Source organism: Hemitrygon akajei, chromosome 2, assembly GCF_048418815.1.
Source record: "Hemitrygon akajei chromosome 2, sHemAka1.3, whole genome shotgun sequence".
In the NCBI taxonomy this organism is placed as follows: domain Eukaryota; kingdom Metazoa; phylum Chordata; class Chondrichthyes; order Myliobatiformes; family Dasyatidae; genus Hemitrygon; species Hemitrygon akajei.
In genome coordinates this window covers 3,733,835-3,760,621 of record NC_133125.1, presented here as the reverse complement: position 1 = coordinate 3,760,621, position 26,787 = coordinate 3,733,835, and the positions used below count along the sequence as shown (strand labels likewise).

At 40.2% G+C, this 26,787-nt stretch overlaps 1 protein-coding gene across 8 annotated transcripts in view; it reads right to left on the bottom strand.

Moving 5' to 3' along the window:
* arb2a (ARB2 cotranscriptional regulator A) overlaps positions 1-26,787 on the bottom strand; it is a 549,148-nt gene that overhangs the window by 171,799 nt on the left and 350,562 nt on the right. For all 8 annotated transcript variants that reach the window (XM_073066451.1, XM_073066442.1, XM_073066462.1 and 5 more), the window contains one exon: positions 12,872-12,956. In XM_073066451.1, the coding sequence (XP_072922552.1) occupies positions 12,872-12,956 (85 nt within the window). The remainder of the gene's footprint in view (positions 1-12,871; positions 12,957-26,787) is intronic.

The following is a 26,787-nucleotide window of genomic DNA, read 5'->3' as shown; positions in this document are numbered from 1 at the left end:
TCCAAATTTGAGGAAGAACATTCTTGCTATTGAGGGAGTGCAGCGTAAGTTCACGAGGTTGATTCCCGGGATGGCGGGAATGTCATATGTTGAAAGATTGGAGTGACTGGGCTTGTATACACTGGAATTTAGAAGTATGAGAGGGGATCTGATTGAAACATATAAGATTATTAAGTGATTGGACACGCTAGAGGCAGGAAACATGTTCCCGATGTTGGGGGAGTCCAGAACCAGAGGCCACAGTTTAAGAATAAGGGGTAGGCCATTTAGAACGGAGTTCAGGAAAAACTATTTCGCCCAGAGAGTTGTGGATCTGTGGAATGCTCTGCCTCAGAAAACAGTGGAGGCCAATTCTCTGGATGCTTTCAAGAAAGAGTTAGATAGAGCTCTTAAAGATAGTAGAGTCAAGGGATATGGGAAGAAGGCAGGAACGGGGTACTGATTGTGGATGATCAGCCATGATCACAGTGAATAGCGGTGCTGGCTTGAAGGGCCGAATGGCCTACTCCTGCACCTATTGTCTATTATCTTAAGGACAGGTTACAGAAGATGGAAAAACTCTTCAACTGCCCCATTGTTCGGTGGGAATTACACAAATATCACTGGTGCCATAATGGTGCATACAATTATTCTTTAGATTTTATAATTTCAACTATTAGCCTACAAACTTCCACAATTCCCTTCACAATTTTCCTCTTTGTGTGATGTTCTATTGCACTCACGTAAATGATTCACTTATAGCCAGCTTTTCCATAATTTGGTAATTAATGCAAACAGCATTTAGTCGTACTTGTTTCAACATGAGCAGCTTTTATACATTCAGAAAAGACAAGAAGTTTATTATTATGATTGAAATGCTTCTTCTCACATCAAAGCTTCCTTTTATATCCATTTCAGTGAGAAAGGGACATCCTCAGTGGGTGGACAGCCGTACAAAGTATCATTTCCTTTATTAGCATATTATAATCAAAAGGATCTCTGGAAGATCACATGTATTGCTGACAGCTCTGTAAACCAACACAATGAATTCCCCATTTCATGAAAATACCCTTTGTGATTGCATTTTTTGTGCATTTCAACAATCTTTGTCCATCTTTGCATATTACCATACTGTCACCATAACAACAGCACATTGTAAAAAAAATTCATATGGATTGATTGATCGAACAGATTTGCTACTTTTTGTATTTACTTATTCTGTTTTTGTCTGAATTCTCTCCATTTCATAAGATGAATTAGTATCCTTAATTTGGGAAATATAAACATACAGTTAGCCAACTGGAAATATTCAAAGTGCAAAATGGAAGGGCAGGGAGTATTTTCACCTGCACATCAGGGTAGAAATCTAACCTTCTTTAGTTAGAGATATATCATGATACCAAGTCCTTCTGGCCCAATGAGGCCGCATTGTACAATTACACTCAAGTGACCAATTAGCCTACTCAAAACTAATCAGTAAACTCCAAGACCTGGGCTTCAATACCCCCTTGTGTAAGTGGATCCTGGATTTCCTCACTTGTAGACCACAGTCAGTTTGGATTGGCAAAAACATCTCCTCCATAATCTCTGTCAGCACAGGAGCACTGCAGGGATGTGTACTTAGCCCCCTGCTCTACTCGCTTTACACCTATGACTGTGTGGCTAAGCACAGCTCCAACACCATATACAAGTTTACTGATGACACCACTGTTGTGGGCTGCATCAAAGGTGGTGATGAATCAGCATACAAGAGGGAGATTGAAAACTTGGCCCTGTGGTGTAATAACAACCTCTCACTTGTGGATTTCAGGAGAGGGAAACCAGAGATCCATGAGTCAGTACTCATCAGAGGATCAGAGGTGGAGAGGGTCAGTAACTTTCAATTCCTGAGTGTCACTATCTCAGAGGACCTGTCTTTGACCCATCATATAAATATAATTGAAAAGAAAGCACAACAGCACCTTTACTTCCTCGGGAGACTGCAGAAATTCGGCATGTCATCAAAAACCTTGGGAAACTTCTGTAGATGTATTGTGGAAAGTGTGCTGACTGACTGCTTTACGGCCTGGTATGGGAACACCAATGTCTTTGAGCAGAAAATCCTACAAAAGGTAGCCAGTACTTCACAGGTTAAGCCCTCCCAGCCATTGAGCACATCTACATATGTTGCCGTAGAAAAGCAGCATCCATCATCAGATATCCTCACCACCCAGGCCATGATCTTTTCTCAATGCTGCCATCAGGTAGAAGATCCAGGTGCCTCAGGATTCACACCACCAGCTTCAAGAACAGCTATTACCTCTCAACCATCAAGCTCTTGAACAAAAGAGGATGACATTTATTCTATTTCTGGTGTTCCACAGCTGATGGCCTCACTTTAAGCACTCGTGCTAGCGTAAAGAGAACCATAATCAATGACATAATAAAGAGAACTGTTCCCATCTCTTTGCTTTCCTGGCCACATTGTATCAGAATCAGGTTTAATATTACTGGCACAGGCTGTGAAATTTGTTGATTGGTGACAGCAATACTTTGCAATACAAGAAAAATACTGTAAGTATTATAAGACACACACATACACACACACACACACACACACACACACACACACACACACACACACACACACACACACACACACACACACATATATATGTAAAAATAAATCATGAAAAAAAGCAAAAGTAATCAGGTAGTGTTCATGGGTTAGTTCACTGTCCATTCAGAATCTGATCACCCTTGGCTTTTTACACTTCAGCTTGCAACTTGCATGACTCTCATCCCTTATGAAATTGACTTGCATATTTTCTTACTTAAAATATAGCATATCCATTAGACTCCACTTAATGAAAGCAGTCTTGTTTCAGGAAACTGATTTGTAATGTCTGTGCAGGTCAGGTGACCTAGAGCGGCATGGCAGATATAAAAGAGCTAATCCCATACAAGAAGCAGGCAATCAAACACCCGGTGAGACACTTAGCTCTCGCTGTGGGAGCTGGTGAAATCAATGAGTCTGTGGAAGGTTCAGGTTAGCTGGTGCAAACCTTGATATTTACTTGCTACAGCACTTTAAACCATTAAGCTGGCAAAAAAAACCTTGACCTTTCACTATTTGACAATCCCTTTAGATGCCAATCTTACAATATTAACCTTGTGTTCTTTTCCTGCAGCTCTATCAGTGAAATTAAGGCAAGAAGAATATTGTGGGTTATTTGGCCCTCTAAAATACCCTTACTGTTCAGATGAGTAATAGAATATCGAGGGTTAATCAGCCATTGTAAATTACCCTTACTGTTCAGATGAGTAACAGAATTTGGGGGTAGTTGATGGGCCAAAAGTCATTTTATTTTTTAAAAATCTGATTTCATGATACAGACTAGAATAGGCCTTTCCAGCCCTTCACACCGCACCACCCAGCAACCCCCAAAAACTCTGAGTTAACACTAATCAGAGAACATCTTACAATGACCAATAAACCCACTAACCAGTACATCTTTGGATTGCAGGAAACTCATGTATTCCACAGGGAGGAAATTATGACGACGACAACAACAACAACAACAACAACAACAACAACAACAACAACAACAACAACAACAACAACAACAACAACAACAACAACAACAACAACCACCACCACCACCACCACCACCACCACTTTATTGATCCTGAGTGGGAAATTCTTTTGTTACAGCAGCAACATTTAAAAGCACACTTAGCAGTGTGCAGACTTAACTAATAATAAGGTACAGAATAATAATATACACAATAATAATTTACCAATGTGCAGTAACATGCAATAATAATGAACAAAATAATAAAAGAGATTATATTACTGTGATGTGTATTTTCCTGTTACACAGAGATGAACTGTTGTATGTGCTTGTTGCATTTCGTGGGAAAGATGTTCTGTATCGATCCTGTGACAGTAGAGCTGAATGAGTCTGTTCGAAAAGGAGCTTGCTCTTACCCCTTCTCTTCTCTTCACCAGTCATCACCTCCTTACCTGCCATCACCTCTCCCTTTCCCTCATGGTCCTCTCTCCTCTCCTATCAGATTCCTTCTTTTTCAGCCTTTTACCCCTAGAACCATAGAACATTACAGCACAGAAACAGGCCTTTTGGCCCTTCCTGGCTGTGCAGAACCGTTTTTCTGCCTAGTCCCACTGACCTGCACCTGGACCATATCCCTCCATACACCTCTCATCCATGTACCTGTCCAAGTTTTTCTTAAATGTTAAAAGTGAGCCCGCATTTACCACTTCATCTGGCAGCTCATTCCACACTCCCACCACTCTCTGTGTGAAGAAGCCCCCACTAATGTTCCCTTTAAACTTTTCCCCCTTCACCCTTAACCCATGTCCTCTGGTTTTTTTCTCCCCTAGTCTCAGTGGAAAAAGCCTGCTTGCATTCACTCTATCTACACCCATCATAATGTTATATACCTCTATCAAGTCTCCCCTCATTCTTCTACGCTCCAGGGAATAAAGTCCTAACCTATTCAACCTTTCTCGGTAACTCAGTTTCTCAAGTCCCAGCAACATCCTTGTAAACCTCTGCACTCTTTCAACCTTATTAATATCCTTCCTGTAATTCAGTGACCAAAACTGTACACAATACTCCAAATTCGGCCTCACCAATGCCTTATACAATCTCACCATAACATTCCAACTCTTATACTCAATACTTTGATTTATAAAGGCCAATGTACCAAAAGCTCTCTTTACGACCCTATCTACCTGTGACGCCTTCTCTTCTCCTCACCTTCCACCTTCCCAGTTTCTCACTTCAGTCCTTTCTTCCCCCACCCACTGACCTTCCCCCTTACCTGGTTTCACTGAACACTTACCCGATGTACTCCTTCCCCCTCCCCTCAGCTTCTTATTCTAGTTTCTTCCTCCTTCCTCTCGTGTCTCAGTTGAAACATGTTTATGCCTTTTCACAGATGCTGCCTGACCTGCTGAGTTCCTCCGTCACTTTTCTGTGTACTGCTCTGGATCTTCAGCATCAGTAAATACTTTTGTGTTTTAGAAAAGGGGAAAAGTTATTCTGGTCAGTGTCCAGTCTGGAAAGAAATAAACTACAGGAACAAATCGTTGTTGCAAGTATGGGCCCAATAGAGTGGTATGGGGCTGAAACACACATATAAATATGTATACCAATAAAACAGGTGCACAGCATAAAATCTGTTCAGGAAGTTGAAATAAACATTCATCCTTATCTCAAAAAGTCTGGAATATGGAAGTAAGTACACACAGTGGCCACTTTATTAGGTACACCTGTATATTCATGGAAATATCTAATCAGCCAATCATGTGGCAGCAACTCAATGCACAAAAGCAGGCAGACTTGGTCAAGAGATTCAGTTGTTGTTGAGACCAAACATCAGAATTGAGAAGAACCATGATCTAAGTGACTTTGACCATGGAGGGATTGTTGGTGCCAGATGGGGTGGATCGAGTATCACAGAGAATGCAGATACCTTGGAATTTTCACGAACAATAGTTTCTAGAGTTTACAGAGAATGGTGCAAACATTCTGTGGGTGAAAATATCTTGTCAATGAGAAAGATCAGACTGGTTCAAGTTGACACAGGAAGGTGACAGTAACTCAAATAATCACCATTACAACAGTGGTGTGCAGAAGCCCATCTCCAAACACACAGCATATCGAGCCTTGAAGCAGATGGTCTATGACAGCAGAAAACCACAAACATGCACTCAGAAGCCCACTTTATTAGATGCAGGAGGTACCTAATAAAGTGGCCACTAAGTGCAAACAATGCTTCAGTTGCCATGAGCTATGATTGTATGATATATAGTACTGCATTACCTTTTCTATGAAGAAGGATACATGGGGCTTTTAAGGGTAAAGTGTAGACTTACCTAAATGCTATCAGAGGTTAAAGAATTAGGTTATACAAACAGGTTACACAAACTTGATTTGCATTTCCTTGAGATTCAAAAAGGATTAAGTAATGTGCTGTAATCACAGCAAGACTACCCAAATTTAATGTAGCAGAATTAGCAGCTGAGCATTGGGAAATAAGTGTATTGAACATGTAATATCAATGGTGCCTTTACTGACCTACCTACAGAATACGGTAAATTAAAAAGTGTTCTACTTCATAAAATTGAAAGCCAGAACTTTACAAAGATCTTTCATTCGTATTGGTACTAAAGAAACTGTAACTTCTAAAGACATTAATAAAGAAAAGGAAAACAAATTCAGAATCTTAAATTTGTTTGACATTATAGCTCTTGAAAGTATTTATTTATTTATCTATGTATTTTCTAGAGATACAGCGCAGAGTAAGCCCTTCTGCCCTTTGAGCTGTGTACATAAAGCTTAGAGCTGAGAAAAATAGAGGGCTATGGGTAACCATAAGTAATTTCTAAGGTATGTACATTCCGCACTGCATTGTGGGCTGAAGGGCCTGTATTTTGCTGTAGGTTTTCTATGTTTCTATGTTTTCTATGTCACCCATCAAACAATGACAACCCCGACTTAATCCTAGCCTAACCACAGAACTATTTACAATGACCAATTAGCCTACTAACAAGTACTGGACTGTGGAAGGAAACAGGAGCACCCAGAGGAAACACATGCATTTCATGGGGAGGATGAAAAGACTTCTTACAGAGGACTCTGGGATTGCACTCCGAACTCTGACAGCACAAGCTATAATAGCATCATGCTAACATTGATGCTACTGTGGCACCCGATCTAGTCTAATCTAATGCCATGGCATCGAATCCAGCAGCTTACTAAGGATCATAGAACTTGTTAATAATGTATATACCTTGAACTTCAAAATGCTGCTACAATTGTGTATAAAATCTATTCACTAATAGAACCATAATCATGTCAAAGACTATGGATATTTTATTTCTGTGTTTTTGCATGAAAGAAGATAACTTTGGTTAAACAACACCAATATGCCCAATGTATAAACAGGACCAAATGCAATGGCTGCTTGTCATAATGTTAGTTTCCTGATGCAAGACAATAACGTTAACGTGGTTTAACTTGTAATCTATCATCTGTAATAAAAAAGTTGTTCAGCTGTATATGAACTCTACAATAAAGCTATTGTACACACAGACTCATACTCATAGATGGAACAAACATATAGGGGATAACACTTTAAAGTCAAAACATTATTGAAGATTTGGGCAAACCTCAGCAGACACTGCATCAGATTAAACCAAGAGAGAGATTGCCCTCCAATCTCAGCCTGTTAATACCCTGGAATCTCACAATGACTGAGCTGAACAAAGTACTGTTTCATATGCGATGGTAGCGACATTAATTATTCTGCCATGTTGAAATAGGACCAGAGAGCTTTCATGCATATTCAGATAAAACAACAATTATAGTAATCCTGCTTGCATGATGCATGAAAAGTTGTGTATTTAAAGTCAGGAAGAAGAAATACAGACACCACACAATTCGTTAATAAAGAATGCATATGGCCTTCAAAATGCTGCAACATTGGTGCATAAAATTTACTCACCAATAGAACTGTAATCATGTCAAACACCTGGAGATTATTTCTGTTTATGAAGAGTAACACACACAAAAATGCTGAAGGAACTCAGCAGGTGAGGCAGCATCTACGTAGGGGAATAAACAATCATCAGTCCCCTTCATAGATGCTGCCTGACCTGCTGAGTTCCTTCAGCAGTTTGTGTGTGTTGAGCTGGATTTCCAGCATCTGCAGAATCTCTTGTGTTTTCAGTCTATTCTGCTTATGAAGCTGCAGGACCTGAGGTCTGGAGAAGACAGCTGAGTAGAAACTCAGCCCTGGTACAAGATTCACTATTCGTGTTGCACTGATCCTCTGAGGCACAGAATCTAGCTCTATTAATGGAATAGGCAACATGTGATTGAAAATTAACTTCTACCCATAGAGTGCAAAATTACATCCAAGAAAGCAGTTCCAGCTGCGTTAGTCACTGGCACAGTAGCAAGTGGAGTTCAGAATATTAATTACTGTAACCAGCAGTAGAAATCCTGTGAATATGACACCAATGAAGTAGCATCTGGGACGGTAGTAAATAAAGCAGCGATCTCACAAGACACAGCATTCAGTAAATTAGATTGCGTCAAAGAGACAAGATGGGGATTTCAAGGAACAGAACAACAGCATGCTAATTCTTCAGTGCAATAATTATTACTGCACTAAACCATCCTAGAGTTGCATGATGTGACAAATTAAATATAAGACTATCATCGTTTTTCTAGCTATATTTTTTAAACAAATACGTATTTTTGATTGCATATATATGCTGTATGTTGCAAATCCAATTTTCTGTCTTCAATAAAGATAATGTTTAAAGCATAATAATTGTTTAAAGTTAAGAATCTCTGCCTTCCCAGGGTAATACCAGAGGGCATACATTGAAGGTGAGAGGGAGTATTTCAAAGGGAATACTGTACGTTAGAGGCTTTTCAGAGACATATTGAATATGAGGAAGTAGGAAGGGTATGAACATTAGGAGGGATTAGTTTTTGGGGTTTTAGATTTACTTTTTAACTGGTTTGGCACAACACAGTGGGCAGAAGCCCTGTTCCTGTGCTTCACTGCTCTAGGTTCTATATTCAAAGTTGACCAGGACACTAAATTAGCTAGTAGAAATAACTGTGAAACAGTAACTCTTTTAAAAACAAAATCCTATCATAAATGCTACAAAGCAAAAAAAAAAGTGGATGGGCTCTATGATTTTGGACTCTACAAACACAATTCAGTGAAGTACATCAGTCAGCTGAATCATAACAGGCAATTAAACCGCACCAGAGCTTCTCTGGAAATCACTGAGTACTGGATCTTATTAAGGATACCTTGGTCCTTGGAAAGAGTGAAGCCACAGATCATCCAAGAGTTATGTGGAGGGATTACATCAGCTAGAAATGTATTTAAGCTTAAGTTGTGACTTGGTTCAGGCATTAAAGATTTTGCAAAGAATGAATAGCGTAGTTGGAGAGAAATGTTTTTCATTGGAGCTGGGTCACTCATTTGTATGATAGGGAATTTCCAGCTGAGTTTTGATGTGAGACCATTGATTGGGATGCATGGAGTGGGCATTGGAAATTTAAAGAAATAAAACAAAGTAATTAGTTTGATATGCTCATTATGTCAGATAATTATAAACTATTTCTACAACTTCACAAATGTGATAAAAAAAACGAATTTCAAAATAATCCAGCTATTTTTACCAAATAAAAGCCTACTACATTTCACCAATGGATGAAGTGCACTACGTCTTTAATGCGTTTCCAATCTGCAATATACAATCTGGTACCTTTAGCTCTCTAGGTATTCCATTCTGCATTAGCTGACATAATAGAATTGTGCACATAATTGAAATATGAACTTGTGTGCATCTGTCAACATCTCACAGATATTTTGACGATCAGCTAATTAGTTGTAGGGAAATTTAATGACATGGTAAGTTGTATCTTCATTATCAGATGGCCACACTAGATTTGAAATATAAAGAAATGAATGAAGGCTTCAGTGCAATGTGCTTTGATATTTAAACATGGGAAAATAAAGCTAAGTATTCTATGCACCTGGTACAAACTGCAATGGGGAAAAATAGCAGAAAGGCTTTCAGAAATACAGCTATGTAAGTGTTGAGCTGCAAAACACAATAAGCTCTTGCCTTCAGTTTTAAACTACAATCCAAATCTATTTACTATACATTGGATTCTTGTTAATTGGGACACATCAGGACTTTACATTTTGACCCAATTAAGTGGCTGCTCCAATTATCCGAAGTTTCATAGAAATAGTTAAAAAGGTATAGAAAAGAAAACCTGAGTAAGAAACTGTAGTTAAGTGAAATACAGAACTAATTAGAACACTACCGATATTAATGCAGTACTATAAAACTGTATTAGTTCCTAATAATTTTTGACAGAGGAATTCATCCAGTGTATACAATGAACCAAGTCAGCAGAGACACCTAGTACAGATAATGAACTGTGTCCAAACAATGCTATCAATGATTGCATCCTCAAAATCTTTATCTTCATTCTAGTGAAATCATTTCACTTTTACTCCTGGCTGTTTCTAGCATCTCCAAGCCCAAATGTTTCAAACCTCAGTGAGCAAAACAGTTCTGAATTGTCTTGCTGCTAATATCTCACCAACTATCAGTGACAAAGATCACTGCTTTTTGACAACAACGCACACCACTGATGCTATTTAAAAGCTGTTCGCTTTAAGCACGGTGTACTGTCTAAAGGCCATACAAGTGCACGCAACTAACACTTGTAGAAACGGTTCAAAACCAGTCTTCGGCCCCAATTAAGCAGCAAATAAACAAAGGGAATCATGGCTCTTTTCCTAACTGTTTTTTTCCTTTAAGAGTTGTCCCAAATAAGTGGTTGCACCGATTTAGCAATGACACAAATATTTGAAAATAACTTGATTTCTTTCATATAGAACTTGAATATCACAAGGTATTGATGGAGCTTTCTTCTTCAGCCTAAGATTCAGCCAACACCTCATATTCTACTACCCACCTCCATCCACAAGGGACAATTTATAGGAGCCAATCAACTGCATATCTGTGGGACATGGGAGGAAATAAAAGGAAACAAACACAGTTACAGAGAGACAGGAATGAAGCCACACTGCTGGAGCTGTCAGGCAGGTGGAACACTGTGCTGCCCCAAATTGGCCATCTGGCATCTTGAATTTTCTTCTATTCATTAAGATCTTGGCTGATTCAAATTTATTCATCCATTTCCTGACCCCAGAACTCTTGATTCCATATTGATTACCAGCCTATCCAACTCAGATTTCAAAGTTGAAAGTCAATTTATTATCAAAGTACATACATGTCACCACCTACTAAAATGAGATTCCCTTCTTCCAGGCATTCACAGTAGAACAAAGAAATACAACAGATTCAATGAAAAGTTACACACAAACAAAGACTGACAAGCAACCAATGTGTAGAAACATAAATAAATAATACTGAGAACATGAATTGTAGAGTCGTTGAAAGTGAATTCTGGATCAAGGAATTCTAAAGATTCACAATTCCTCCTCATCTCAGTCATAAGTGGCTGCTTCTGACTTTGAGAACAGTCCTCTGACTCCGAGACCATGTCCTCTTGTCTTGGACTAGCCCATGAAGGAAATGTGCTCCAAACATCCATTCTGTGAAACACCTTAAGAAACTTATACACATTAACAAGATTGCCTCACATTCTTTTTATCTCCAGAAAGGACTTGTTCAACTTTTCCTCAGCAGGATTCTTTACAGTCAGGAGAAAATCTGCAGATGCTAGAAATCCAAGCAACACACACAAAATGCTGGAGGAACTCATCAGGCCAGGCAGTATCTGTGGAAAAGAGTATAGCTGATGTTTCAGTTGGAGACCCTTCTTCAGGGCTGGAGAAAAAAAAAGATGAGGAGTCTGAATTAGAAGGTGGGGGGAAGGAAGAAGAAACCCAAGGTGATAGGAGAAACTGGAAGGAAGGGAGAGGAGGGGTGAAGTAAAGAGGTGGGAAGTAGATTGGTGAAAGAGATACAGGGCTGGAGAAGGACAAAAGGCCATGGAAGAAAGAAAAGGAGGGAACACCAGAGGAAGGTGATATGCAGGAAAGGAGATAAGGTGAGAGAGGGAAAAAGAGATGGAAAATGGTGAAGGGGGGGGGGGCATTACTGGAAGTTTGAGAAATTTATGTTCATGGCATCAGGTTGGAGGCTACCCAGAAGGAAAATAAGATGTTGCTCCTCCAATCTGAGTGTGGCCTCATCACAACTGTAGAGGAAGCCATGGATTGACATGTTAGAATGGGAATGGGAAGTGGAATGAAAATGGGTGGCAACAGGGAGATCCCGCTTTTTCTGGCAGACAGAGCATAGGTACTCAGTGTAGTGATCTCCCAATCTATGCTGAGTCTCACCGATACACAGGAGGCCACACTGGGAGCACCGGATACAAGCAGATGACCCCAACAAACTCACAGGTAATGTGTCACCTCACCTGAGGACTGCTCAGGGCCCTGAATGGTAGTGAGGGAGGAGGTATAGGGGGAGGTGTAACACTTGTTCTGCTTGCAAGGATAAGTGCCAGGAGGGAGATCAGTGGGGAGGGACAAATGGACAAAGGAATCGTGTAGGGAATGATCCCTGCGGAAAGCAGAAAATGGGGTGGAGGGAAATCTGTGCTCGGTGGAGGGATCCTGCCACCAACTTGATGGCATGAAATATTTTGGGAAGTGGACCTCAATGTCCAATTCTGAGTATATGGCTAATCTGCAGGAATTCTCATTTTTAGATGTCTGTGAGGGGTGCCTTGTAAATCAGCTTTTCCATGTGTGAATCTAAGGCTGAGGGTGCAGCAGAAAAGCAGATCCACTTTTATTGTTATGGTGTTATAGTAGAGTTGTTGTGATATGTCTAAATAATTTCCTAGAATGGTACAGGGTCAACAACTGGTCTGAGCATGGGCTCGATACACTGTCAGTAGGTTACCATGCCAGGTTTTCAATATTCTGTTGTTCAGGAGGGTGAGGGTGCCACATTTTCTTCCACTGTACATGGTAAACCTGATGGTTTTTTATTAGGATACACAGCAGTTTCATAACAACCTTTAATTAACTGAGTTTAAAATCCCTACCTGTGGTGGTGGGATTTGAGCTCTTGTCTCTTAATTGCCTGTCCAGGCCGCTGAACAACACCCAGTAACTAACCACAGCATCGGAATAAAATGAGTAGCTTCAGTTCATAAAAAAATCCCTTTAGGAACAATGTCTGAAACATCCCTCTTCAAACATTTGAAGTTAATTCCTTATTCAATCTTACATGCATCTTCTCTAAGAAAACCTTACATATGTCCAGTCTTTTGGAAAAGGCTAACTGAAATACCTGCAGAGACTCGCGGGCAGTCTGGAAGCATAAACTCCACTGGTGTGTCCAATGGTTCAGAGCTCGATACCCAGTTACGGCAATGCTGAAACACAAAATGTGGGGAAATATTCAGTGCTTGAATTCCAATATCATGTATGAACTGTTACTTTCCATCTCGTTTTCAACATTATTTTAGATAACATCAGAATCAGATTCATATACTTGGCAAGGAGTTGGTCAGCCACTGGTCCAATGACCACGGTCCATCAGCCAACGAAGGCCAATGGACCATCAATCTGAATCTGAATCATCAGATTCAGTTTCACTTATTTAGCACAGACTTGATCTGCCAATGGATCATGTTCTACAACTCATGGAAAATGCTCCCCCACCACCCCCTCACCCCTGTGACTGTGTGGGTTTCCTCCAGGTGCTCTGGCATCCTCCCACAGCCCAAAGACATACTGGCTAGTAGGTTATTTGGTCATTGTAAATCATCCCGAGATTAGGCTGAGGTTAAATAGGTGGGTTGCTAGGTGGTGCAGCTCATTGGGCAGGAAGGGTCTGTTCTGTGCTGTATCTCTAAATAAAATAAATCCTGAATGTCCCACCCAAGCATGTGTTGCATACCATTAGACATAATGTGTGCCCCTAGGCTTCTCTATGCTTTAGCATGTCAGATGTATTGAGATCATGGAAGGGAAATTGATCACGGAAATTGACACAGCACAATTTACACAGGACTTGCTTTTTTACAATCAGCATCTGATGAACTAGTTGCTCATTCGATTTATTTGTAAGCATCTTCATCTGATAACAACACATTCACAACAAGCTACAAATACAGTGGCAAATCTCAGTTATGTAATTTGAACAATGTATTAAAAGACAATATCAGAATCAGACTTATCATTGATCTCTGTCATGAAATTCGTTTTGTCATTCTGTGGCTGCAGTACAGTGCAATATATAAACATTACTATGAAGTACAATAAGAATGTTTAAAAAATAAACAGTGCAAAAAGAGAGCAAAATAGTGAGCTAGTATTCGTGGGTCCAGGGATTGTTTAGAAATCTGATGGCGGAGGGGAAGAACCTGTTCCTAATCTGCTGAGTGTGCGTCTTTAGGCTTCTGTACCTTCTCATTGTTGCTAATAATGAAAAGACGACATGGCCTCTTCTCATTATATCTAATATTTAATAATATCTGAGGAAGGTTCATCATTTTGAATGATTTCTCAACATTAATGCTGATGAGTGCAAAAATATTACAATTGAGGCTATTTACTTATCAATAAAAGCAATTAATGTTAAATAACTTTTGCTCCAGTTTTTGAACCTACGTTTGAACATTTTGATCTTGATAAACAGCAAAGTAGATGATTATGCACAAAATAGTCATTGTTATGAAATGACTATTGCAGATTAAAATGCTACAGAAATGGAGAAATATCTTGCGGATGTAGAACAAAAATATTTTAATATACCTCATGAATATAGAAGTATTATGATATGAACATTGTTCAGGAACGGAATAAGAGATTTTCGGAGGTGTGCCTAATATACTGCATCTTAACTAAAGCACAAATTCCAAAAATATTTAAGTATTCACTTCAAAATGAAAGATTGAACCACATTTTGTTGGTTGGTGCAGCTGAAGAAAACAGCCATTTTGTAGCATGGATAAAGAAATGGGTTCCATATCACTTTGAAACCTGTTAAGTTCACAGACATAATCCCCTGAAATACAGATTTGATCATTTTTAACATATAACCACCATGTAAGGATTATTTTTCTTGGTAATTGCTAAAACTGAGCTGGATACAATGGAAATCTGTATTTATTTATGAATTGCTGATCCCAGAGGAATGACTGTGCTAGGCAATAACTGTTAAGTGCTTGGGAGATGTTTTTTATTGTTCAGGTACAGACAACTGCCAATTACATCCATGTTATTGATTGTGGAAAAAGAGACTAGAAAATGGAAAATGTCATTCAAGTAAAAGTTCCGTATAGTATGTTAATTCTCACACTCAAAAAACTTAGAACTTTTATATTTTAAAAATCTTACAAGATTAATGAATGTATCACATTCCAAAGAATTAAATGTGAAACATTTGACCTTCTGTATTTTACTCTCAAATTAACAATAGATTCAGATATTTAATTTATTACAATTCATTCTTGCAAATGAACTTGGTGAATTGTCATGATGTTTGTGAAATCCTCATATATTGTGCAGTATAATCATCAGCCATAGCACGACAGCTGGACAACTTCATTCAACTGACATCACATTCAACTTAGCCAAATACTCTGCACCAGACTTCAATAAGTTGTACGAGGGGTGATTGATAAGTTCATGGCCTAAGGTAGAAGGAGATGAGTTATTAATTTCAAACTTTCTGAATAATCAAAGAGTTGAACTGCATGTGCATGTAATGAGAGCTGTATAACTCATCTCCTTCTACCTTAGGCCATGAACTTATCAATCACCCATGCTGTGGACACTTTCTGGAGGTCCAAGATCCGTATGCTCCACGACCACTGGACTAACTGTGTAAATGTAGGAGGGCACTATGTTGAAAAATAAATGTGCTAGGTTTTCTAAAATTGACTCCTTCTACCTTAGGCCTCAAACTTACCAATCACCCCTCATAGCAAGTTGTGAATGCAGTCCAGTAAACTATGTGAACCAAACCCCTGCCACTTCAACAATGATAGAGTTCATTTTGTTCTTCTTTACCACTCTATGAGCCTCTGCATCCAACAAGTTATTCTCCACTACTTCTGCTAGCTCCAAAGGGATCCTGCCATCAAATATTTTTTTCCCTTCCTCTCTCCATTTCCACAAGGATTACTCACACCCTCATTCTCTTGTCTATTCGGCCCTCCTCACTAATCACTTAACCCCGCAAGTGGCCAAAAGACTACATCTGTCCTTGCACCTCCACCCTCACCTACATTCAGGTTCTTTCCAGGTGAGGAAACACTTGTGACTTTGCTGGTGCTCCTGATGTGGACTTTTCTACACTGGTGAGACCCATTGTAAACAGGTGGACCGTTTCACTGAGCACCTCCACTCCATTGTTCTTCTTGGGCGTTGGTATGATTGTCGCCCTTTTGAAGCAGATGGGAAGCTTCAGCTACAGCAGTGAGAGATTGAAGATGCCCTTGAACACACCTGCCAGTTGGTTGGCAATGGCTTTCAGTGCCCTACAGGTATACCATCAGGGTCTGATGCCTTGCAAGAGTTCACCCTCATGAAAGAAGTTCTAACACCAGTCTCTGAGACAGAGATCACAGGGTCACCAGATGCTGCAAAGGTTCACACCCTTTCAAAGTGTGCATAAAAGGCATTGAGCTCATCTGGGAGTGAAGCATCACAGCTATTCAAGATGTTAGGTTTTGCTTTGTAGGAAGTGATGGCCTGGCAAACTCTGTCAGAGCTGACATGCATCCAATTCAGTTTCTAACTCAATAAGAATTGCTTTTTCTGCTCTTAAAACAACCTTTTGAGGATGTGTCTGAACTTCTTGTATAGTTCTGCTTCACTGGTCTTGAATGCCACAGCATTTCCTGGTTCATCCATAGCTTTGGTTTGGATATTTCTGGTATGTTCTCAGAGGCACACCCTAATCCACACAGGTCCTAATGAAGCTGGTGACAACTGTGGTGTATTCATTCAGATTTGAAGATGAATCCCTGAATACAGTCCAGTCTGCTGGCTCAAAGCAGTCATGTAAGGGCCCCTCATCCTCCCTTGACCATATTTTCTTGTTCCTCAACAATGGTGTGGTGTCTTTCGTCTCTGTCTGTGTACCAGGAGTAGAAGTACAGCCAGGTGATTGGACTTTCCAAAATGTGGACATGGGATGGCATGGTAAGCTTTTCTGATGATGGTATTCAGTGGTCAAGTTTGTTAGCTCCATAGGTTCCACGGGTGATATGTTGGTGGTAGCTGTTCAGAAACTTCTTCAAGTTGGCCTGGTTGGTATCGCCCTTAATGATACAGAAAGCATCGGGTGTGCTGTTTGGTTACTGCTGATGATGGTGCTCACCTTCTCCAGTGCCTGCATGATGTTGGCCTGAGGTTGAATGAACGTAGCTACCAGAATGATGGTAGAAAACTCTCTCCGCAGATAAAATGGGTGATGTTTGACCACTAGATGTTCCAGGATAGTTGTACAGGATTGAGATAGAACTACCACATCCATGCACCACGATGAGTTAATCATAAGGCATACTCCATCTCGTTTACCTATAAAAGACTGAGCTGTCCAGTCTTTGTGGAGAATGGTGAAGCCATCAGGCTGCAGGGTTATGTCCAAAATGGCAGATGTTTGCCATGTTTCCATGAAACAAAGTACACAGCAGTCCTTGAGATCTATACATTACAAAACCATGTATATAATTGCAGAATTTGGACATTTGGCCCATTGTCTACTTCACTGTTCACACATGGCTGCTTTGTTTTCAACTCCATTCTCTTGCCTTCTCCCCATAACGCTAATCCCCTTACCAATCAAGAACTTATAGACCTGATGCTCACTGGCTGTTTTCTGGTTTTTGCAGCAATATCTCTAAACTCTAGATATTGTTGTGCATGAAAATCCCAGGAGACCAGCAGCTTCTGAGATATTCAAACAACACCACCTGGCACAAACAATCATTCCACAGTCCAAGTCACTTGGATCGTATTTCTTCCCCATTCTGATGTTTGGTCTGAACAACAACTGAACCTCTTGACCACGACTGCACACTTTTATGCATTGAGTTGCTGTTACATGATTGGCTGATTATATATTTACATTAATGAGCAGGTATACAGGTGTTCCTAATAAAGTGGCCACTGAGTGTATATTCGGGATCACCCAAAATGTTTAACAGTCAATGAAATACCTTTGAAATACAGCTACTACTGTACTGTTAGCCAGCTTCACTGAACAAATAATAATCAGGTTACATTTCTTTAACACTGATGCTGATTGAAAGCAAGAAATTATTCATTCCTCTTTGAATAGCACCTCTTAGAACAAGTAAGATAGGGTCTTGTATCAACATCTCATCCAAAAGATGACATTTTGGCAGTGCTTCCATTCAAGTGCTGTGTTGCTGGAGTGGAACTTGACAAAACAATTTTCTCATTCAGAGAGTAAATGGTTTCGAAACTCTTGATAGTCTGTACGGACTCATTATATTGAATGGCCTACTTGCATGCTCAACAATTCTATCTCTCTGTATAAATAACTGGTGACTAAAAGCACATTACAGTGTGCTTCATTCTAAAGCACTTGGTTGTCCATCTTACTGGATTTCTGGAGTAATTCCAGGTTCTCCATAGGTTTTCAACACACTTTCTAACATTTTAACAGAATTTGATCAGGTTTAATATCACTGGCATATGTCGTGACATTTGTCCTTTGGCAACAGTTAACATAGTGATTGAAAGCATTAAGTCACTTATTCCTCTTTGAATAGTAGCTCATTGAACAAGTAGGATAGGGCTTATATCTACAGAGCAGAAAATTGATAATAGTATTGTATATTCTGATTAGAAATATTTAAAAATTCCTGTGGCATGTGAAAATAAAAAGTCAGAGTAGTCAAAATCCACTACCAGGGACATGCCTTCTTCTGTTACTCCCATTGAGGACGAAGTACAGGAGCCTGAAGACTCACAATAATTCAGAAACACTTTCCCCTCTCCCATTAGATTTCTGAAGCGCTCATAAACCTTCAAACACTACCCCATTATTCATTTTTACAGTATTTATTTATTTTTGCAATTTATAGTAAATTTATGTCTTTGTATGTACTGCTGGCGCAAAACAACAAATTCACGCCATATAAATTGATGAATTCTGATTGTGATTCTGAAAACACTTGAACTTTTTTACACTACAACCAACATTACACATGAAATAGATGCCATTGACTATGAAGTGCTTTGGAATATTCTGGCGATATGAAAGGCATTAATTATGTTGTACGAGCATGGTTGTGCAAGGGTTAACATTCTAGTGGGATATTATCATTATCTTCTTTTTTTCCTGGTAAAGACTATATTCAGCGTATGACATAAAATAAATGAAGTGGGATAATTTACATGCAGAACTGGCCCTCCACATGGGATAGAATTGAATGAAATAGTATCAGCTCATGCTACAATATGATCATGATCAAAAAGTCACAGGATTGATTGCAACACAGAAAGTGGCCATTTAGTCCATCTCATCTCCCTGTGGAGCAGCCCATTCAGACAGTCCAATTCTATTTTGGTGCCATTATTATGTTGAAAGTTGCAGATTATTACTGATCTTTGTTAAGTTTTCTCCTAAATGTTTTGGCAATCTCTTTCAGCTGAACATGCAATGTGAATAGTCCATCTTGGCTTCTGCATAGGATAATCTTCAGTCAACTTATTTACTTATTATTTATTGAGATACACCACATAATAGGCCCATCAAGCTGTGTTGCCAGAAACCTTTGATTTCACCCTAGCCTAATCATGGGAGAATTTACAACGATCACTTATCCTATTAACTGGAACATCTTTGGACCACGGGATGAAAACAAAGCCCCCAGAGATTCTACAGGGAGGATATACAAAGTCCTTACAGAGGACACGAGAATTGAGCTCCAAACTCCGATCCCCAAGTAGTAATAGCATCGCGCTAACTGCTACGCTGCTGTAGCACCCAATTCACTTAATTTACTTCATGTGGTATTCTGCGCAGACTGAAAGCATCAACAGCAGCAAAAAACATCCTAAGTGTAATACTGAGGACATGTGCTCTGAAATCAGCTGCATTTCAAGCCAATTTGTCCCAGTACAGCTACAATACTGGCATCTACCCAATAACGTGTAAAGTTATCCAGGTAAATTTATTCGTATTTATTTTATTTAGAATACAGCACAGTAACAAGCCCTTCTGGTCCAACGTGCCCACACTGCCCAATTACACCCATGTGACCATAGAGCCATAGAACGTTACAGCACAGAAACAGGCCTTTTGGCTTTTCTTGGCTGTGCCTAACCATTTTTCTGCCTAGTCCCACTGACCTGCGCCTGGACCATATCCCTCCATACACTTCTCATCCATGTACCTGTCCAAGCTTTTCTTAAATGTTAAAAGTAAGCCCGCAGTTACCACTTCATCTGGCAGCTCATTCCACACTCCCACCACTCTCTGTGTGAAGAAGCCCCTCCTCATGTTCCCTTTAAACTTTTCCCCCTTCAGCCTTAACCCATGTCCTCTGGTTTTTCTCTTCCCTAGCCTCAGTGGAAAAAGCCTGCTTGCATTCACTCTATCTATACCCATCATAATTTTATATACCTCTATCAAGTCTCCCCTCATTCTTCTACGCTCCAGGGAATAAAGTCCTAACCTATTCAAACTTTCTCGGTAACTCAGTTTCTCAAGTCCCGGCAACATCCTTGTAAACCTCTGTACTCTTTTAACCTTATTAATATCCCCCTTCCTGTAATTTGGTGACCAAAACTGCACACAATACTCCAAATTTGGCCTCACCAATGCCTTATACAAACTCACCACAACATTCCAACTCTTTTACTCAATACTTTGATTTATAAAGGCCAACGTACCAAAAGCTTTCTTTACTATCCTATCTACCTGTGACACCACTTTTAAGGAATTTTGTATCTGTATTCCCAGATCCCTCTGTTCTACTGCACTCCTTAGTGCCCTACCATTTACCTTGTATGTTCTACCTTGGTTTTTCCTTCCAAAGTGCAATACCTCATACTTGTCTGTATTAAACTCCATCTGCCATTTTCCAGCCCATTTTTCCAGCAGGTCCAAATCCCTCTGCAAGCTTTGAAAACCTTCCTCACTGTCCATTACACGTCCAATCTTTGTATCATCAGCAAATTAGCTGATCCAATTTACCACTTTATCATCCAGATCATTGATATAGATTACAAATAACAATGGACCCAGCACTGGTCCCTGTGGCACACCACTAGTCACAGGCCTCCACTCAGAGAAGCAATCTTCCACTACCACTCTCTGACTTCTCCCAATGAGTCAATGTCTAATCCAATTTACTACCTCACCATGTATAACTAGTGACTGAATCTTCCTAACTAACCTCCCATGTGGGACCTTGTCAAAGACCTTACTGAAGTCCATGTAGACAACATCCACTGCCTTCCCTTCATCCACTTTCCTGGTAACCTCCTCGAAAAACTCTAACAGATTTGTTAAACATGACCTACCACGCACAAAGCTGTGTTGACTCTCCCTAATAAGTCCCTGTCTATCTAAATACTTGTAGATCCTATCTCTTAGTACTCCTTCCAATAATTTACCTACTACCGACATCAAATTTACTAGCTTATAATTTCCCGGATACTTTTAGAGCCTTTTTTAAACAACGGAACAACATGAGCTATCCGCCAATCCTCCGGCACCTCACCTGTAGATACTGACATTTTAAATATATCTGCAAGGGCCCCTGCAATTTCAACACTAGTTTCCTTCAAGGTCCGAGGGAATACCCTGTCAGGTCCTGGGGATTTATCTACTCTGATTTACCTCAAGATAGCAAGCACCTCCACCTCTTCAATCTCTATAGGTTCCATGGCCTCACTACTTGTTTGCCTTTTTTCCATTGACTCCATGCCAGTTTCCTTAGTAAATACAGACGCAAAAAACCCATTTAAGATCTCCCCCATTTCTTTTGGTTCCATACATAGCCAACCACTCTGATCTTCAAGGGGACCAATTTTATCCCTTGCTATCTTTTTGCTCTTAATATACCTCTTGAAGCTCTTTCGATTATCCTTCACCTTGACTGCCAAAGCTACCTCATGTCTTCTTTTAGCCCTCCTGATTTCTTTCTTAAGTTTTTTTTGCACTTTTTATACTCCTCAAGCACCTTATTTGCTCCCTGTTTCCAATACATGTCATACATCTCTCTCTTCTTTATCAGAGTTCGAATATCCCTGGAGAACCAAGGTTCCTTAGTCTTATTCACTCTGCCTTTAATCCTGACTGGAACATACAAACTCTGCACTCTCAAAATTTCTCCTTTGAAGGCCTCCCACTTACCAATCACATCCTTGCCAGAGAACAACCTGTCCCAATCCACACTTATTAGATCCTTTCTCATTTCTTCAAATTTGGCCTTTTTCCAGTTTAGACCCTCAACCCGAGGACCAGATCTATCTTTATCCACGATCAAGTTGAAACTAATGGTGTTATGATCACTGGAATCGAAGTGTTCCCCTACACACACTTCTGTCACCTGTCCTAACTCGCTTCCTTAGGAGAACTAATATCACAGCCTCTCTAGTCGGTACCTCTATATATTGATTTAGAAAACTTTCCTGAACACATTTTACAAACTCAAACCCGTCTAGACCTTTAACAGTATGGGAGTCCCAATCAATATGTGGAAAATTAAGATCCACTACTATCACAACTTTATGTTTCCTGCATTTGTCTGCTATCTCTCTGCAGATTTGCTCCTCCAATTCTCGCTGACTATTGGGTGGTCTATAATACAGTCCCATTAATGTGGTCATACCTTTCCTGTTTCTCAGCTCCACTCAAATGGCCTCAATAGACAAGCCCTATAATCTGTCCTGCCTGAGCACTGCTGTAATATTTTCCCTGACTAGCAATGCCAATCCCCACCCTTCATCCCTCTGCCTCTATCACGTCTGAAACATCGGAACCCTGGAACATTGAGCTGCCAGTCCTGCCCCTCCTGTAGCCAAGTTTCACTAATGGCTATGATGTCATAATTCCACGTGTCAATCCATGTCCTCAGCTCGTGAGCCTTCCCCACAATACTCCTCGCATTGAAATAGACACACCTCAGAAGATTATTACCACCACACACAACCCTTCTACTTGTGACTTTGCATGAACCTTTAACATCATTTATTTTCACCCCCACTCCACTATCTACTCTGGTTCCCAACCCCCTGCAGATCTAGTTTAACCCCCCCCCCCCCGCCCATAGCACTAACACCTCCCTAACCCTAATTAACCCACTAATTGGTTGCATTACATAATTTTGTTTGCAAAGAAAGCACAACAGTGCCTTTACTTCCTCAGGACTTTGCGGTGGTTTAGCACGTCATTGAAATTCTTGGGAAACTTCTATAGATGTGACTGCATTACAACCTGGTATGGGAACACCAATGTCTTTGAAAAGAAAATCCTACAAAAGGTAGTGGATTTGGCTCAGTACATCACGGGTAAAACCCTCCCAACTATTAAGCACATCTACATGTAAAATTGCCATAGAAAAGCAGCATCCATTATCAAAGCTCCTCACCACCCAGGCCATGCTCTTTTCTCACTGCTGCCGTCAGGTAGAAGGTCCAGGTGCCTCAGGATTCACACCACCAAATTCAAGAACAGTTACTACCCCTCATCCATCAGGCTCTTGAACAAAGAAGGATTGTCACACTCATTTAAGGACTCTGTTATTTTGATGGATGTTATATTGTTATTTCATGCTCGTTATTTACTGCTACTTATTTATATCTGCATTTGCAGTTCGTTTACAGTTTACTATTCCTGATGTTTATAGTTTACTGTTACTGTTCTATTGATCTGCAAAGTATCCTCACAGAAAAAGAGAAAAAGAATCTCAGGGTTGTATGTGGTGACATGTATGTTTTCTGACAACAAATTTTACTTTGAACTTTGAACCTGCATATCTTTGGAAGGTGGAAGGAAACTGGAGCACCACAGGAAACCCATGCAGTCACAGAGAGAATGTACAACCTCCTCAGTGTGAACTGTGGAACTGAACCCAGGTCACTGGTGCTGTAATAGTGTTACACTAACTGCTTGCTATCATGTCGCCGCTTGTTTTATCCACAAAAAGCAAGACAATTTAGAAAGTCTCATTTTTGTCTTGAGGCTATAAAGTGGCACCTACTCTCTGACAGCCTGATCTCTGATACTCTATTTAGGCTGTGACAGGACCACTTGGTTCGAGATATCATACAGCTCTATCCCACTTATTGAACAAAGAGCTGTGGTATTAGAAGAGAAGAGAAAGGAGCAGAATTAGACCATTCAGCCCATCGAGTCTGCTCTGCCATTCCATCGTGGCTGATTTATTATCCCTCTCAGCCCCATTCTCCTGCCTTCTCCCTGTAACCTTTGACTCCCTGACCAATCAAGAACCTATTAACCTCCACTTTAAATAAAAATCAATGGCCTCCACAACCCTCTGTGACAACGAATTCCACAGATTTACCACATCTGGTCAAGAAATTCATCCACATCTCTGTTCTAAAGGGATGTTCCATTATCCTGAGGCCATGCCCTCTGGTCCGAGACTCCTCTACAATTGGAAACAATAGTTTTGATAGACAATTTTGAATGAGTGTGGTCTCAACGAGGTTTGGCAGAAGTTAATGAGGGAAAACAGATGGTTACAATCATATGTAGCACAAAGGAAAATGGTTGCAGTTGTTTGAAGCCAATCATTGAGACTCCAGCACATCAGTGCAGGAATTCCTCAGGACCATGTTCTGAGCTCAATCGTCTCCAGCTGATTCACTGCTGACCTTTTTATCACAGGGTCAAATTTTGGAATATTTACTGATGATGGGGGTTGAGGAGCAACCAATCAGCAAGAGGCAGTGTGTAAAATGAGCTACCTTTCAGTCAGGTCAGCATCCAAGATTTAAAAAGCGGAACTTTGAGCCAGTTTTCTGTGAGTTGGCCAATCCATGTTTGGGCTGTGTAAAAAGAGCTACCTTTAAATCAGGATGATGATCAAGATTTTAAAGGCAGAGTTTCATGGCAATTTCTCAAAGTTGAGGAATAACTGACGAATAAAGTCAGCAAGAAGGATTCATAGAAAGGTGGAATACAAGTAATTCAGGTACTTGTAGTGTGCCAGACTTTGGCTCATCAGGCTGATGTGGGACCAGGCTTGGGTGAGGTATTTTGTAAGTTACTCTGTTTCTATAGATTATAAGGAGCAGAAATAGGTCATTTGGCCCATCGAGTCTGCTCTGTCATTCAATCATGGGCTGATCCAATTCTTCCTGTCATCACCACTCCCCTGCTTTCACCCCATGCCCTCTGATGCCCTGGCTACTGTTCTTATTTGTTCTTTCCTCATCTATTAGGGCATAGTACATTAGTGAGAATGGCTTCAGGAGCATTGTTTAGTACTGTGTGTGGGATGTGGGAAGTCTGGGAGACCTTCAGTCTCCCAGATAAACACATCTGCATCAGGCATACCGAGGTGCAGCTACTGAAAGAACATATTAAGGAGCTGGAGCTGCAGCTCGACGAACTTCAACTCATACGGGAGAATAAGGAGGTGATAGACAAAAGCTATCACACGTAGGTTGCAGGAGACAGGTAACAGGGTGACTGTTAAGAGAAGGAGGGGAAACACACAGCCAGTGCAGAGTACACCTGTGGACATGAGGAGAAGGCAGGAGATTAGGGCTGAGAGGAAAATGGATCAGCCATGATGAAATCAAGGAGCAGACTCAATGGGCCAAATGGCCTAATTTTGCTCCAAAAGCTTATGGTCTTATGGATAAACAATGTTTGAATACTTTGGTAACTTCTCAGTAAATAAAGCATTCCATATCTGTGGACAGGCCTGGCTTGACGGGTAGTATGTAACACTTAAAATACACAAGGGCCAGGCACTGACCAACTCCAACAAAGAAGAGTTTAACTACGTACTTATTCTTAATATTCAACAGCATGACAAACACCTATTTTGGTGGTTAGCACTGAACAAAGACTCAGCTAGATGAACCAGGTAAACACTGTGACTACAAGACCAGGTCAAAGTCTGGATATCCTGCAGTGAGCGGATTAAAGTTGAAACTCCATTCGTACTATATTGTACTGTGTGTGTCGGGAGAAAATCTAAGTGGATGTAAATGGAAAGGATAGTGATTGGTAATTTAGAGTTTTAGAAAATCAAGGTGTTCTAGAATGAACTGTGCTAGTAAACATTTGCTGGAAAAATTGTGGTAATAATGAATAGACAGATGTTTCCAATTTATCCTACCGCTTCCAGAAGATAAGCACCTTCTGATTTGGAGGGTTGTACAAGTCACATTTGAAGGCTTTGGAACATAACTTGGAGCATGAAGGTCCATAAAACATACAATCTTTGTCAACAGTCCCAGAAGGAAATTTGTAAGTTTTTAAATCTGACCAGCCCCAGATATTTGTCTCCGTCTTGTGTTTGTTTCATAATGACATGCAAATGATCCTTATCCTTCTAAAAATTTCCTATCCACGTACCTGTTCAAATGGCATAATTATATCCATCTTTACCACTTTGTGTGACAAAGTTGTCCCCTGTCTCTTTTAAATCTTCTTTCTCTCACTTTAAACCTATACTGTACTCTCTATTTTTGGACTCCACCTCATTGGGGAAAAGATTGTGACTATTCACCTTATCTACACCACTCATGATATTGTAAACCTCTATAAGGTCACCACTCAGCTTCTGAAGCTTCAGCAACAATCTGACCCCATCAAGCCTCTCCTTACAACTCAACTCATCCAGTACTGGCAAGATCCTCATAAATCATGTTAGCATCTATACCAGTTTAATGATGTCTTTCCTATAGCAAGGCAACCAGAACTGTATGCAGTACTCCTGAAGGCAAGTATGTCAATTGTATTCTTCATCACTCTGTAACACTACTTTCAAGGAACCATGTACCTACTCCTCTCCATTTCTGTTCTACAACACACCCCAAGGTTCAACCATTCATCGTGTCCTGTCCTGATTTGTCTTACTGAAATACATACATGTGAATTAAACTCCATTTGACATTCCTTAGGCCACAAAGGCCCAGCTAACCATGTCCTCTTCTTGCTGCTCCCATTGGGAAGAAGATACTGGAGGCTCAAGACTTCACAATGAGGTTCAGGTGCAGTTATTACCC